Source organism: Mchenga conophoros, linkage group LG1 (genome assembly GCF_057382185.1).
Source record: "Mchenga conophoros isolate Kocher_MC1m ecotype Shallow Benthic linkage group LG1, M_conophoros_male_GT1.1, whole genome shotgun sequence".
Lineage (NCBI taxonomy): Eukaryota > Metazoa > Chordata > Actinopteri > Cichliformes > Cichlidae > Mchenga > Mchenga conophoros.
In genome coordinates this window covers 21,496,727-21,512,590 of record NC_140526.1, presented here as the reverse complement: position 1 = coordinate 21,512,590, position 15,864 = coordinate 21,496,727, and the positions used below count along the sequence as shown (strand labels likewise).

At 40.7% G+C, this 15,864-nt stretch overlaps 1 protein-coding gene across 1 annotated transcript; it reads left to right on the top strand.

The window, feature by feature from the left end:
• The first annotated feature begins 5,209 nt into the window (after positions 1–5,209).
• swap70a (switching B cell complex subunit SWAP70a) lies at positions 5,210–15,680 on the top strand. Its single transcript, XM_085269802.1, has 12 exons — positions 5,210–5,402; positions 7,476–7,616; positions 9,074–9,247; positions 9,333–9,557; positions 9,845–9,991; positions 10,092–10,200; positions 10,387–10,568; positions 11,271–11,378; positions 11,797–11,963; positions 12,213–12,411; positions 12,913–13,009; positions 13,680–15,680. The coding sequence occupies exons 1-12, from the start codon at positions 5,307–5,309 to the stop codon at positions 13,796–13,798; spliced, it is 1,764 nt and encodes a 587-aa protein (XP_085125928.1). The 5' UTR covers positions 5,210–5,306; the 3' UTR covers positions 13,799–15,680.
• The last annotated feature ends 184 nt before the right edge of the window (positions 15,681–15,864 follow it).

Sequence of the window (15,864 nt, the reverse complement as noted above, 5' to 3'; positions counted from 1 at the left end):
AAAAACCCATTTTACTTAACTAAAGCAAAAATAAAAACTATACTTTGGGGGGGATGAACTGAAATGGTTTTGTGACCTTGCAAAAATATAATAAAAATGTAAAAGCCAATATTCTTAGCTTTAGTAATTGTTAACTTGGTAAAAATGTTACTTTTGCAGAGGTCTTTATTGAGATTCTGGATGTCTACAGGATTGTGAATTAGCTTCCTTTAAGAAGTTTTGTGTTTTTATTGTAACACCTGATTTTCCTAAATCTTACCTTCAGTAAAATGAAGCAAATCAGAAAGTGGGTTATTTGATAAGGTTTGTCAGATACAGTCCAACAGCACCAACTTGGACCAGAGGTGGTGTATTAAGTACAATTACTTGAGTAAATTTTTATTCGTTTCCGCTTTTCCCCACTAAATCCTGGAGGGCGGCATTGTACTCCAGTAACTGTTTCGAGCGCTTAGGTTGTTAGCTTAAGCTACCCAAAAGTCAAAGTCAACTTTATTGTCAGTTTTGTGATACTGGAGGGCATGCAACTAGAATAACTCAAAAATGAGATCCAGATAAATATGAGGTGTAAATATTATGGACTAAAGCCAAAAAATGGTGTAGCTACATATTAAACTAATTGTAAAAGTAAATATACTTTATGTTTACTTTTACAAAGTAACAAATTTTGTTATGTTATTTGATTTTCATTTGGGTGGTTATGCTTCTTTGTATCTAAATGCTTCTTTCAACACTTTCCAAAACAAGTATTCATTACAAAATTATTTTAGATTCCCACTCTTAGAGGAGGGAAATCACGCCTGTTGTTGTTTTTCTTTTCTTTTTCTTTGTTTTCCCAAAACAAGTTTTTAATTCTGTATTTATTTCTGATAAAATGATCTTAATTATTGAGGCCCCTAACCCTTTGAGTAGTTCAGGTCACCCCATGTGAAAAACAAAATACTGGAGTAACCTCTGAAGACGTCCTTAAGCGTTGCCCTCGAAGTTGCCTGGATTTGAAGTATTCTTTTGGGTTCAGGTTACTTTATCTGTAACCTTAGCTAGATTTGAGTTAGTGTAGCAGGTTACACTTACCTAATGAGTGAAAGATCACCTGTTTAATCCCAGGAGGAGACAGAAATCTGTTTGAGGTTGTATCAGGAAGAGCATCTGGTGTAAAACCTAAGAAATCAAACACATGGGAATAAGTAGATTTGGTCTGCAGGGGGAGTCATCCTCACCAGCACATTTTCAACACAAATTAGAATAACACAACATAATGAAGAGATAAAAAATCCACGTAGTGGTCAGTATGAATGACCTGCTTTTGTATACCATCAAAAGTATATGTGGAATCAAATTGCAGCACCGAGTCCAGGTAGGCAGTTATAACATGTAGAACTAGGAAGTGGAGGTTATGCTCTCCTCCTTTAGGCTCTCAAACTTTTTCCAGCATGCTCCCAATCCAGCGGCTGGGACACTCTACAAATAATTAACAATTAGAAAAAAGGGGCCAAATCGGTTAATTTTATTTTTAGTTAAAAACAAGCCAGCTCTCTTCTGTCTGGCTGCACATGTTAAACAGAAGGCTTGGACAGTAGGCGGGAGGAGCAAGGTTACTCAGAGCTGTGTCCCTGACGTCACCATATCAGGGATAACGGCTCTTCTTGACATCACAGAGAGCCGAGACTGGAAAAAGAATGTTTAAAAGTGTTTAAAGCAGCCTGAAGTGTGCGTTTTTGTCTCACGTGGATTTTTGAAGTCATGAACGACCACATTTAATCCAAACACCTACCAACGTAGAGCATAGCAGGCTCACTTTAAAGTTACTTATTCATGATTAAATAAACTGTTGACGTGTTACTTGGTTTTAATTACTCAGGTCAACTGACGTAGCAGGTTCAGCTCTTTCAAGGTTACTGCTGAATGTAATGATGTGGGTGAAATGTACAATCCTGAACTCTGGCCTGAAGGGGCTCTGGTCCGGCGTTTTTATGAACCTCGTAAGCCCGGTACGGTGGTGCCAAGCTCAGTGGATCCAGCAGGGGAGATAACTGCGCCTTTTGGTACCAACGTATCAACATGAAGATGTCTATTCGGGTATTATCTTACAACTGTCGTGGTCTACGTTTGGGACAGAGTGCAGGGGACAAAGCTCGACAGATTGTTGTGGACAGTCTGCTTGCAGAATGTGACATTTTATGCTTGCAGGAGACATGGTTGTCCAAACAGGACCTGGGAAAACTTAACTGTCTAAATGCAAGTTTTTTGGGAGTGGGGGAATCAACAACTGATCTCAGCACAGCTATAGTCAGAGGCAGAATACCTGGAGGGGTTGCTGTGCTTTGGGACAAAAAAATAGACCCTGTGATAAAGCCCATTAGACTGGATGTAGACTGGTGTATTGGTATACAATATACACAGAACAATAGTAGTTTTATCATTCTTAATATTTATACTCCCTATGAATCTTGTCAAAATGAGCAAGAATACCTCAGTAGGCTGGCTTTTATTAATGCATTTATTCAAGACAATGATACTTACAGCATATATGTTTTGGGTGATTTTAATGCTGATCTCACAGACAGCAGTTCTCAGTTTGCTGACCACTTAACTCATTTTTGTCAAGTTAATAATCTTATCTTGTCTACCAAAGTGTTACTGCCTGCAGATAGCTATACATACATAAGTGAAGCCTGGCATAGTACATCATGGCTGGACCACTGTATCTGTACAGCTGATGGACATGCAGCTTTAGCAAACATGACTATTAGGTATGAGGTAACTGTGTCAGATCATATACCTTTTGGTTTTACTGTGAATGTGGAACAAATGCCAGCAACAACTGGAAACAATATTGCTAATATTGCTACCAGTGTAAAATTAGACTGGTCAGCTTGTAGTGAAGATGATTTCTTAGCTTATCATAGTAATACCGATATACATCTGAACAACATTTCTTTGCCGAAAGAAGCTATTTTGTGCAAGGATGTCAACTGTAAGAATGCTGTGCATAAACATTTACTCTGCTCCATGTATGATGATATAGTGACTGCTCTGCATGAAAGTGGTACACTGCTTGATAAACAATATAAGCATAAGAAACCTAACATCAGACCTGGCTGGAAAGAACATGTATCCATGTACCATGATGAAGCTCGCATAGCTTATAAATGTTGGGCCATGGCTGGAAGACCTAAACAAGGCCCAGAATTTGAACAGAAAAAATGTGCGAATGCCAGATATAAGTACGCTGTTCGCTTTATAACTAAAAATGAGCAAATGCTGAGAGCAGATTCTTTGGCCAGGAAAATGTTGTGTAATAATACGGCAGATTTTTGGAAAGAGGTGAAAGCTCTTAATAACTGTAAACCATGTCTACCATCAACTGTTGAAGGTGTTTCTGGGGCAGATAACATTGCAGCATTATGGAGACAGCATTACAGTGCGTTGTTTAACTGTATAAAAAGTGATCCATATGAGGACAATCTTGACATGAGTAATGACACAATAAGTGTAAGGACACATGAAGTATATGAAGCCATTCATAGGTTGTCTGATAATAAATCCTCTGGTTTGGATCACATCACTGCAGAACATTTAAAACATGCTAGTTTAAGGCTAGCTCCTCTTTTAGCACTCTGTTTCACTGGGTTTATGATTCATGGCATATTACCAGACTCAATGCTGTGTATTTTACTGGTACCAGTTATGAAAGACAAAGCTGCAAAAGTGAGCTGTTTGGATAATTACAGGCCGATTGCACTAGCCAGTATTTTATCTAAGGTGTTAGAAAGAATCCTGTTTGATAGAGTTAGTGTGTTCATCTCTTCTCTGGATAATCAGTTTGGCTTTAAACCAAAGCACGGCACTGACATGTGCATATATGCACTCAAGGAAATAGTCAGGTTGTATAGGGCTAAAAATTCATCTGTCCTCATGTGTTTCATTGATGCCTCTAAGGCTTTTGATCGAGTGAACCACAGAAAACTTTTTGATAAATTGAAGACACGGGGAGTTCCTCAATACATCGTGAGGATTCTCTCTTACTGGTACGCTCATCAGAACATGCAGGTTAAATGGGGAAGCAGTATTTCTGCCCCCTTTGGTGTCAGCAATGGTGTCAGACAGGGTGGGATTTTGTCTCCAATTTTATTTAATTTATATGTCGATGATTTGTCCATACAGCTGAGAGCCTGTAACACTGGGTGTATATTAGGTGAAGCACTGATAAATCATCTTATGTATGCAGATGACCTGGTTGTTTTTAGTCCAAGCAGTGCTGGGTTACAGGATCTTCTTAATGTCTGTACTGAATATGGTGTGCAATATGACATTGAGTACAATGCTGCTAAAAGTGCTGTTTTGATATGTAGAACCAAGCAGGATAAACAGCTAAATTTCCCTTTGTTTAAACTGGCACAAAAAACTCTTGAAGTTCATAAAAAGGTGAAATACCTCGGTCACTTTATTACTGAGCAAATGAATGATGATGATGACATATACAGACAACGATGTAAGCTCTATGTGCAGGCAAATACTATTGCACGCAAATTCAGCTTTTGTTCACTTCCAGTTAAAGTGGCTTTGTTTAAAGCGTATTGCACACCGCTATATACTGCCCCCTTGTGGTCATCCTACAAACAATGTAGCATGCAGAAGCTGCATGTTGCATATAATGATGCGATGAGAATCCTTTGCAGGATACCTAGAAGTGGTAGTGCCAGTCAGATGTTTGTAGCTGTGGGTGTCTGGACTTTTAAAGCACTTTTAAGAAAGTTAATGTTCAGTTTTAGAGAACGACTGGATGGTTCGAGTAACAGTATAATTTTAGCACTTACAGATCCGACAGTGAGTGGTTCCCGTTACTCATCCAGTCTCAGAAAGCACTGGTTAAAGTGTTTGTGTATTTATTGATTTATTTTAAGTAATTGTGTTTTATGTATATTATGGTTTTATATTTTTACAAATGCTTTATATACTTATTTATATACATATATATATATTTAATGGTATACCTTGTGTTGTGTGTGTGTGTGGGGGGGGGGGGGGAGTTGTGTGTGTGTGTTTCTTGTCTTGTTTTTATGGACATGTAGTCTGCCAATAAAGATTGAATTGAATTGAATTGAATTGAACAAACTTCCACTAGCAGCGGGACGCATAAAAAAAACTAAACAACATGTGGCGCTATCACACTTCTCCCTTTTTTGCGCCTCTAGCGCAGCGCTTCTCTCTGAGAGGCGGATAGTTTCAAACCCGCAAACATACGCAGAGAGGGAGACGAACGGAGAGACACACAGACACCTCCTGCGGTGCTGCTGAGGGACAAAATGTGGCTGCGAGAGGAGCTTTTGAAATCCATATGGCACGCATTCACAGCCCTGGACGTGGATCAGCGTGGAAAAGTCTCCAAGTCTCAGTTAAAGGTGCGTTTCGGTTCTTTTTTTCTTCTTCCAGTTCAGAGCCTCTTCTGCAGGACACTAATACTTAAACTCTGCCGTTATTTTTACTCAGTAACGTAACCGCTGAATAAATGACACTTCCTGTATTCACTGTTTTTTTTTCTGACTTTATGTGTGATAAACGCGGCTGAGTTGGTTTTACTTAGTTAAAACTTAGTGAAAGTAAATCCGTGAACTTTCACTCAATTTTATACGTGTTTCCCTCAATCACAAATTATGCTGAGTGCAGGGATTGTTACAAACGTGGGCTTAAACATATAATCATGTTATCACAAACATATACTGTCAAAGAAAATCCAGTTTCAGGCAGCTCCACTGTAGAAAGAGGTGGTGTTTTACTGTATGACAGCCTGGGCCTAAGTTTGTTTGCCTGGTGGCTCTGCTGTCTGTGTGCCCAGCCTGACAAAGACACTGTCTGACTTCAAGGCTCCTGCAGGGTTTTTCATCTCTAACATATGGACACTGCAGCACAGCCAGGAAAACTGAAAAAGTCCCTATTTATGGAGATGTATTTATACACACTGCTTGTTGAACTATTCACACGAAGCCGTAAAACCTTTTGTACCCTGGTGCATTAACGCAGTCGCACTAATCACCAGGGACAAGCTTTGTTCTGAGGAGTGAACATTCATCTTCAAGAACTGGAGTTAACGCTTGGTCAGCAGTGCTTGTAAATGTTAGAAGTGTTTTGCATGCATATCTGCAAACATGAAAACGGCGAGAGTGAACCCAAGCCTAACCTTTAATTTAACCTCGTGTGTGTTATTTTGAGGAAGTGTAATTTGACATATGTTGAGGTAATGTACTGTCCAAAAGCTGGCCTTCATCTTTGTATTTGCTAGGAAAATAGGAAATAGGTGGAGCGATTTATTGAAATGTGTGCAATGATAGGTGGAAATGCGGAATAGGAAGCAAAAACATTTTATAAAATTTATACAAACTTAAAAGTCAATATCCGTCTTGGACTTGAACTCTCACGCAGCTTTGTTGCCATTTATTTTACGAAGTCTTCAGGACTAGCTCTCCAGGCTTCTTGAAGGACAATTAAAGCTCTTCGTTGTTTCTGTTCTCTGTCAGGATGATCCCACGCTGCTTTAAAAATGTTGAGGTTTAGGCTCTGGGGAGGCCAGTCCATGACTCATAGTGTTTCATTGTGTCTATCCTATCCAAGCATAACCACCTTGGTGTGCTTTTACTGCACTGGCATTGTGTTTGAAATTATTGTCATTCTGAACAATTAATCCAGTGCCAATCAGATGCTTTCCAGATGATATTGCATGTAACAGATTCAAATTTGATGGTGCTTTTTTTCTATATTGATAAATGCAGCTCACACAATGACAGAGCCTCCACCCTGTGTTACAGATGACTGTAGACACTCACTGTTGTACCTCTCTCCCCTTGCCTCCTCCATACATACTGATGATGGTTTGAAACATACATTTCAAATCTGGATTCATCGCTCAGTAAGATCTGTTACCACTGATTTTTTTGTAGTTTGCCTTCATTAAGAACGGCTTCTTGATATCCACCCGTCCACTGAGACCATTTCTGATGAGGCTTCAGGAAACAGTAGAAGAATCAATTAAAGGGTCTAGACTGGAGTTTTTCTTTTCTCTTAAGGACATGACTTTCAGATACTGATGTGCTGTAGATAGTCTTTTGGGTCTGGCACTGACAGGGAGCTATTAACAAAGTGCCTAAAGATATTATCTTAAAATGGGTTCTTTGCTAAGTTGTCTGTTAGGTGTAGACACAACAGTGGTTCACGACACATCGAGTTTAGAGCCTTCTTTATGCTTGAATGAGTCATGCGTCACCAGTAAGTGGCTTAACAAACAACAACAAACAAAAATTTCTTCTTAAAATTGTCTCATACAAGGACTTAATGAAAAAGGAGTGAAAAAGCAGCAAATGTCCAAAGACCTTCAGAAAACCTGGAGAACTTTTTTTTTCAAGACTGCCATAAAAATATCCAAGAAAGCCCGGCAGCATCTGTTCCTTTGTTTATTGTCCATTTATTGTTGTGTTTTTCAGGTGCTGTCTCATAATCTGTGCACAGTGATGAAGATCCCACATGACCCTGTGGCCCTTGAAGAGCATTTCAAAGATAACGATGAAGGGCCTCTCTCCAACCAGGGCTACATGCCTTACCTCAACAGGTTTATTCTTGACAAGGTGGGAGCAAAGAGCCTTGGTTCAAATGTTGTTCTCAGTATGGATACTTGAGACTTCTAAGAGATGTGAAAACTAGAAGTTGGTCAGTTAAACACTATGACATGTTAACACTCTCTCAGTGCTCGCTGAATAACAATGACTGTGAACACAAGCTGATCACGGGGTGGCGCCATAGCTCACCTGGCTTAACCAGGTGAGGCTTCTGCAGACTCCTGGGTTTAAGCCTGCCCCAGACCACTTTCCTGTGCATCATTTGCCCTCACTTTCTCTCCCTACTGTCTTTTCCTGTCAAGACAGTAATGCACCAAAATAAAAAATCTGGAATATGCAGTGTTCACTTTAACATGACGGGTTTCTGACTCACTCGCTTTAGCATCTTGTGCAAGAATGCTGAGACTTCTGAGACAAGACTCGGATGACAAATGCGTCATCCTGTTTGATGATACAAATTCTTAGTATTCAGCAGTTTTTGACCTTGTTTACACTTTAAAATGTGTCTCACCAGCAAACATCTGCTCCACATAGTCATTTACACCCGTGACTCCAAGCTGTCCAGCTGATAAGTTGTATTCACATTTTGTTACTGCTCACGTAACACCAGCTTGAAGGCCCTCCATGCAATAAATTAAAATCTTAATAAGCTGCTGTACATGTGCATACATCTCAAAGCATGACATGTCTACAAAGGACATATGGTCAAATGTGTCACCCCAACATTGCTCATTGTCTTTGATACTGTGCGCTTGTGAACTGCTTACCCGTCATGCATTTTAAAGCTAACTGCAAACAGGCCCTTTGATGCATCGTGTTGTCGACACTAAGAAGTGCCAAAGCTTTTATTTACACTGGATATCACACTTTGCCAGGAACAATCCTCAAAAGGCTTTGTAGGACGAAAATTAAAAACGCAAAAAAAAAAAAAAAGTAGTCAGTTACACAATAAAAATAGTAAAAACCTGCCAACACACACTTCACACACGGTTTTGTGGCACTGAAAACGATGACTAATCATGGTCTGTTTTGCTCAGTGCACACAGAGTAGCAATGTGTTTTGTTTTGTTTTTAATCAATGCAATAATGGTTTAATGAATGTTAATGAAATCTGTGAATAAAATGAGTTTCATCCTCACATACTCTTGGCACAAGTGGATCCTTGTGTCTTCGCTCTGCAGCTTAGCAAGCGGCAAACGCACGACAAACGTGCATTTTATAAAAGTTTGATAAAACCGAGCCAGGAAACTGCTTTGTTTCTCTCTGTTTTCTCGCTTTTCTCTCGTAGGCTCTGACTTGAATAAAAATGAGGCATTTAATTACATCACGTTTGCACCTCACATCCTGCAGACTCGGGGTTTTGAAAGCTCTAAGCAGTCTCCTGCTTAGCATTTGTAAACACGAAACCCTTGATCCTTTGTGCTTCCGACTTTGAATTTGACTGAATTCTGCATTTTTAATCTCAGGTATGTGGGGATTTCGACATAATGGAGTTCAACAGGATGTGCTGGACACTTTGTTACAAGAAAAATATACACACAAAACATTTGCTCATCTCAGATAATGACGCTTTCAAAGTGTGGTGCATTTTCAACTTTCTGTCAGAGGAGAGATACCCGCTAGTCATCGTCATGGAAGAGGTGAGGATCCCGTAGTCTGAAATGTTTTACCATTCCCTCTACCAAAGCTCTGAGCTTCAAGTAAAGCTTCTACATATCTCCTTAGATCGAGTACTTCCTGCGAAAGCTCACGGAAGCCATGGGGACTGTTTGGAGTAAAGAGAGCTTTGCAGAATGTAAGCAGCGTCAGAACTCGAAGAACTTCCTGACTGCCTGGGAGCTGATTGAGCTGGTGGGAATGGGTTACTTCAGCAAAGGTTTAAACCACCAGATCCTGTCCATGGGCATCAATGAGGTCTTCAATGAGCTCATACTGGACGTTCTCAAGGAGGTCAGAGAGGATGTTGATCTGTCATTCTGTATATTTCTCATATTTGCAGCTTCAGATTTCCCATCTAAAAATCTCTGAACCGTGAGCTTTCACGGTTTTGCTGCCACTGAGATAAAAATGTCAGCTTCCTCAATGCAAATTCCCTCATCTCTCACTGCATTATTCTTTAGGTGGCTTTGCACCTCTGGCTACACTAACCCTCCCAGACAGCCCTTTGCAAGAGACTTTTTAACCTTTCCAGTGTAGCTACTGTATTCATATGTTCTTTCCTACACTGTGTTTTGAAGGGATACATGATGAAAAAAGGGCACGTCAGGAAGAACTGGACCGAGCGCTGGTTTGTCCTCCGACCCACCTCACTGTCGTACTATGTGTGTGAGGATCTCGAGGAGAAGAAAGGAGACATAATTCTGGACCAAAGCTGCTGTGTGGAGGTAAACAGCTGACCTGCATGTCCTACATGTTCCTTAAACGAAAGACTTTAAAATGATGAGCATACGCTATAGCAGCGACTAATATTTCTTTCTCCTGCAGTCGCTGCCAGATAAAGAAGGGAAGAAATGCCTTTTTATTATAAAGTGTGCTGACAAAAGCTTTGAGATAAGCGCGTCAGATAAAAAGAAGAAGCAGGAATGGATTCAAGGTACTGACTCATCATTTTCCGGCCCTCTGTAATTTCCTCATCATAAAAAGGTCTCATCATCACTGTCTCTTCATTTTCTTTAATGTTGCCTCTGAATTTTTGAATGTCAGTGTCTGACTCAACGTAAAATCCATAATGACTAAATGTCGTGGGAATAATTCAGCCGGTGACTCTGTCTTGTGGCAGCTATTCAAACGTGCATCCAGCAGCTGAGGCTGGGGCTGCTGTCTCCTCACCGCGAGGCCCGGCTCAGGCGCTGGGAGCTCCGGCAGAGGCAGCAGGTGGAGGAAGACGACCTGGCAGAGAGGATGAGGCAACTCCAGGCGGCCAATGAGAGCAAACAGAGAGAGCTGGAAGCCATGAGAATTGTCTGTGCTTAAGTCAACTAAAAACTCTAAAAGCCCTGTCATGTGGGAGGAAGAATTATGACTGCCTTGGTTACAGTAACATTTGCTCTTCAATGAACAGAGCCTAGAAGATTTAAACCTTTATAAACCTAACAAAATATATATTTCATATATTTTTCATGCTACATAGATTCTTTTTTGGGGGGTTGTTTCTGGGGTCCTGAAACTAATCCAGGAGAGAATGAAAAGTGTTGAAGCACTGCTACAGTGTAACCTAAGTTCCAGAGAAAATCATGGTGCTGTCCACTTCCTATTTATTTCTATGTATTCAGTTGTTTTTTTAAGAACACAGAGAGTTTAATGTGACACTCACAGTGAAAAAGGGAAACAAAACTGCTATGCAAACTACTGTTTGTGAACATGTCAGTCATGGACACCTGCATCCAGCAGCAGGCCTGGGCGTATGATTCTTTTAGAACTTTAGAAAAGTTATACTTTCTCACTTCTGCTTTTACTCTGCCAGATGGCTCTTTTTTTTATTGTTTTGCTAAACACACCCTGGTGTTACTTAACAAAATATACCTATCGCTAATTGCACTAGAAATAGATGCTAGCATTACTTGTGTGAAGTTCAGCTTTAAGTAAAACCAGTCAAGAACTTCCCTGCAGGCTAATGTGGCTTCCAGTCGAGCAACTCTTTCCTCTTTTTTGGGGGTTTTGCAGAAGATGGAAGAGGCTGCGGCTAAAGCGGCGCTGGAGGAGCAGAGGAGGAAGCAGACTCAGTTAGATCTGCAGGATCGCTACAGACTGGACTTGGAGAGAGAGAAGATGGTAACTAGTGTGCCTCTCACAACACCTGATTGCATTGTGACACAGTTTTATGTATTTTTTTTTTCTAAGTAAGAAGAAAAATAAATGTGTCCGGTAAACGGTGACTTTCTGTCTCTTGGTTTTGAGTGTCTGATTAAGCCGTCTGTATTTTAAGGGAAACAAAGGCTAAAAAAGCTCAAATTATCCATCGCAGGATGCTGACTCATCTTTGGTCTGAGTGTCAGATGAGCCAACAAGTTAATCATCCCCCCAAGTTGAAAAACAAGACAGACAAATGCCTTTGCAGAGCAATAAAAGGCGATTTGTTTTGCAGTAGAGCATACTAACAGTTGACGTGTAGATAACTGCTCTGAGTGAAAGAGCCCATTGATTAAAAATGTGGATGACTGTGCGTGTGTTTGTGTCTTGACTCATTCAGGTGCGTCAGCAGATGGAGGAGCAGGTGGCCCAGAAGTCCAGTGAACTGGAGCAGTACCTGCAGCGCGTCAGAGAGCTGGAGGACATGTACCACCGGCTGGAGGAGGCCTTAGAGGATGAGAGGCAGGCCAAGCACGATGAGGAGGCCATGCGGAAGCTGCAGGCCAGGTCTCGAAAACACGCCCACACACACACACGTGCTACACGGCATGTGGATACATACAGGAAGTAAATCTGGTGATGTCAGCTCCCTGTTTGTGAACCCGATTAACTGACCTGAAGTCTTACCAAGGCTCCTACTAGTTTTTAACTCAGTCACTTTGTGGTTATGTGGTCAATTTATTTGATTTTCCATCCGTCCGTCTGTTAAAAGTGAAAACAATATCTTAGGAATGCTTGGTGTGTGTTCATGTGTAGCCTGCTGGAAGAGGAGGCAGCCAAGAGGGCAGAACTGGAGCGGATCCAACAGCAGCAGCAGAGGGCGCTGTCTCAGACCGAGGCAGAGAAGCAGGAGCTAATGGCCGAGCATCTGGCCAAGGAGAGAGACCTGAAAGCAGCCGTGCAGCAGCTGGAGAGGCTGCAGAGGGAGCGGCAGGGAGCAGTGAAGCAATATGAGGTCAGCTTTCAGAAGACAGAGGCCATGTATCTCACAGAACTGTGTATATCCTTACTGTCTGATCAAGCTTCTTTAAAATAAGATTAAAAAACATAATGCCCTACTTACATTATATGTTCATGCATGACTTTGACCCCTAGTAAAGGTGAAATGGAAAAGCTTGTGATAAGATTATCTTCTTCTTCCTCCTCTTCTTCTTGCTGGTCCCCCTAGGGGTCTCCGCAGAGGATCACCTGCCTCCATCTGATCACTCTTTTTCTCTTCTGTCACATCAACCCTCCTTCACTACCTCCATGATTCTTGCCTGTGGTCTCCTTCTCCTTTCCTCCAGCCTGGCAGCCCCATTGTCAACATCCTTTGTACAATCTATCCACTTTCCTTCCTCTGCACATCTCGAACTCTGTCTCCTAACAAAAAAACAGATTCACTTGAAAATCGTTTTTATGAGAACAGAAACAGTTAATCGTATAAAACACCTCTGTTTTCCTACCTCACATACAGGAAGTGACAAGGAAACTTGAGCGAGCAGCTAACAAGACTAAGACTTGGAAAGACAAGGTGGCCAAGCACGAGGGACTGGTGCGTCTTATCCAGCCAGGTAGGAGGGCTCTTCGTTTATGAATTTCATTTCCATTTGCACCGGCCAGAGGCAGCATCGTCTAAGACTTCAGTCCAGCCTGATGAATGACTGGCGAGCTCTCACATTGTAGAGAAGTATGGAAAAATCTGGGGACTCTTCTCTGTGTTTTGCAGCAGGACAAGACATTAAGAATGGGTCGTGTTATGAGAATGGTTCTCTGAACTGTTAATTTAGTCCGAGCCAGAGGTCTGAGTCGTTGTCAGTTTTACGGCACTCTTGGTAATAAAAAAATTACCCGCGGCATGCCAGACCACACCGAACTAAAGCCGCTTAGCCAAGGAGCCCTCGATTTATGACAGAAGCATTTATTTGTAGTGTCAGTGGACTGAATGTCGAAACACTAAAAAAATGTTGTTGAAATAATCTCAGGTTGCTCTTTGTCAGTTTTGTAAATGGATGGTTCATTAATATTTTCTGAAAGCCCATTGTCAGAAAGAGGAATCATTCAGTGGTTATGCAACAGACTAGCAGAGCCAAGCTCACACTAAGCTGTATAAAATGAGTTTGACGCCCCCGGCACAAATGTTTTCTCTTACTCGGCAGAAAAAAAGAGGAACACCAGCGATCGGTTTGTCAGTACATCTCGCTGTAATTTTTTCATCTCTTTTCTTTTGACCCTCTCTTTTAGGTCACAAAGAACCGCAGAGGATCACTAACTGGGGTCCTGCATCGTTCACTGACACTGAGCTGGATCTGAAGAAGAAGTTGTGGCAGGAGCGTAAGAACCAGGGAGCTCAGACTCAGTGATTTATACATGGATAATTCAGTGTTTGTGTCCGAAGTCACCCGACTGTTCACTGCTTTGCTAGTTTCTGTATAAGAAACCCTATCAGTGATAGCCTTTTTTTTGGAGGCCAGGTAATCATATACCTAAAAAACAATAAAAATAACAAAATGCTCACAAATTGACACAAATGTTGACGGTAATGGCCCATTTCACAGATAAATCCAGATTAATTTGACTGTATCCAGTACCATTAACTGCAAATGATGACATTTTAAATATATTCTACAACACACTTTTTAATTTGTTTATTTTGCAAATTACTGGCATCCTGTAGAGCAGGAGTTTCAAACATAAGGCCCCAGAGACAAAGACTCCAATTCCGACCGCTGGACAACTATGAAAAGAGTGCATAGATTTGGACCTTTTAACTGTGTTTTTATAAGTTTTAAAGCTCAAGATCAAAGTGGACTATATGTGGCTCACAGTGAGCATTACTGTACTATATAGTTCATGTAATAGTAAAGAGTTGAAGAAAGAACCCTGCTTTTAAATACAAAACTTTTACTTATCTGAACATAATAAAATAAAATGTAATCTTTGCCAGGTCACAAAATTATATAAATACAGCCTGAGATGAACAACAGCACACGAAGATCACATCTTGTCATTATTTATTTAGCAGAAACTAGTCCAAAATGCACTCAGAGGAGTTCATGGTCGGCTCGATAACTCCAAGATGTGCCGGTCCCTTGGTTGCAGTGCAAGCCTGAAAGCCTCCGCTTTTATAGAGGTGCTCACACTTGCTGGCAATCAGTTAATCAAGTGCATTTTACTTTCAGCATCTGGCTGCTGCTGGTTCCTATGAAAGCAGTAAGGGTGTAGTTAGTTTTTCACACACTGCTTCTGCATTTTGGCTTAACTTTGTTAAATGAATAATGACACGATGTAACAGACAACGTGCCGTTGTGCATCTGAGGTTGTATTTGCCTCATTTTAAGACCTAAGGAATATTATTTTTAGTATGTCCCGATATGTAAAAGGGTGTTTTTCTTTTCCCCCGTATGTATCATCTTAATTTTAAGTCCTCTGTGTCAGCTCCTGTCATGCAAAGATATGCGTCCTCATTTTATTGTCCAATGATTGTGGGTTTGCTTTTAGGATGCAAACAAGTTACTCTTCTGCTCTACTTTTTATCCCAGTGTCTACAATTAAAGACTAAATAAACACACTCAAACATGGCAGACAGAAAAAGTAGGTAAAGTAGTGAACAGGCAGTGAGTTCTTTCACAGCCTCTGACTGTAATGAAATGTCACAAGTCTAAAGGCGCTTGATAACATGAACTCACCAAACCACGTGAAAAATGTAAAAAATGGTTTACTTCTCTGTGTCACTTCTAGATGTAGAGCTTCGAGGAATTTTCTGTGACAAAAAATCAGATCCAAGCCTCAGAAGTTTATTTGTTACCTTGGAAGAAGATGTTCCAATTTAATAACAACCATCTCCTGAGAGGCGATTAAAAGAGGTGATGAGCTGAGATAATTTGATCACAGGTTAACATCCACCTTTTTATTTTATTCATTTGAGTTTTCCGTTTTAGATTTTATTTAGATTTTATTCTCATCTCATGTGCTGTATTTCATGTTAGTACTTTGCTTTTTTTTTTTTTTTTTTAATATTTCGACTTGTTAGAAGACTTATTGTAACATAAAAGGAAAAGGAGGAGGATATGTGGGCAGAAATGTTTGTTATACTGTCCCAGGTCATTAACTCTAGATGAGTTAATTGTGTCTGTTATAACCAACAAATTAAAGCATTGTTTCATGACTGTGGACGTGGCTGTTCTCATTTCACAGTTTGAGAAGAGGCTTTCTACAAATAAATGTAACTAAAGAACCCAACAAGCTTTCCATTTTCTACTTGATTGCAGTCATACAACATCCAGCAGGTGTCAGCAGATGAACACGATCCTCAGTCACGCTGAGGAGGGACGGGAGCTTTAAACCGGGACTGCTCAGGCTTAAGCGGAGCCGTGCCCCTCGCACTCCTCATGGTTGTCGCTTGTAAATAAGCCCGCTGTCATTGTAA

What these genes read in the sequence shown, in the direction of transcription:
- swap70a (XM_085269802.1), top strand. Translation starts at nt 5,307, where the DNA reads ATGTGGCTGCGAGAGGAGCTTTTGAAATCCATATGGCACGCATTCACA. An exon ending in AGCTGGAAGCCATGAGAATT is followed by an intron (nt 10,569 to 11,270) that starts GTCTGTGCTTAA and finishes GGGGTTTTGCAG; the next exon opens with AAGATGGAAGAGGCTGCGGC. An exon ending in GAGCAGTGAAGCAATATGAG is followed by an intron (nt 12,412 to 12,912) that starts GTCAGCTTTCAG and finishes CCTCACATACAG; the next exon opens with GAAGTGACAAGGAAACTTGA.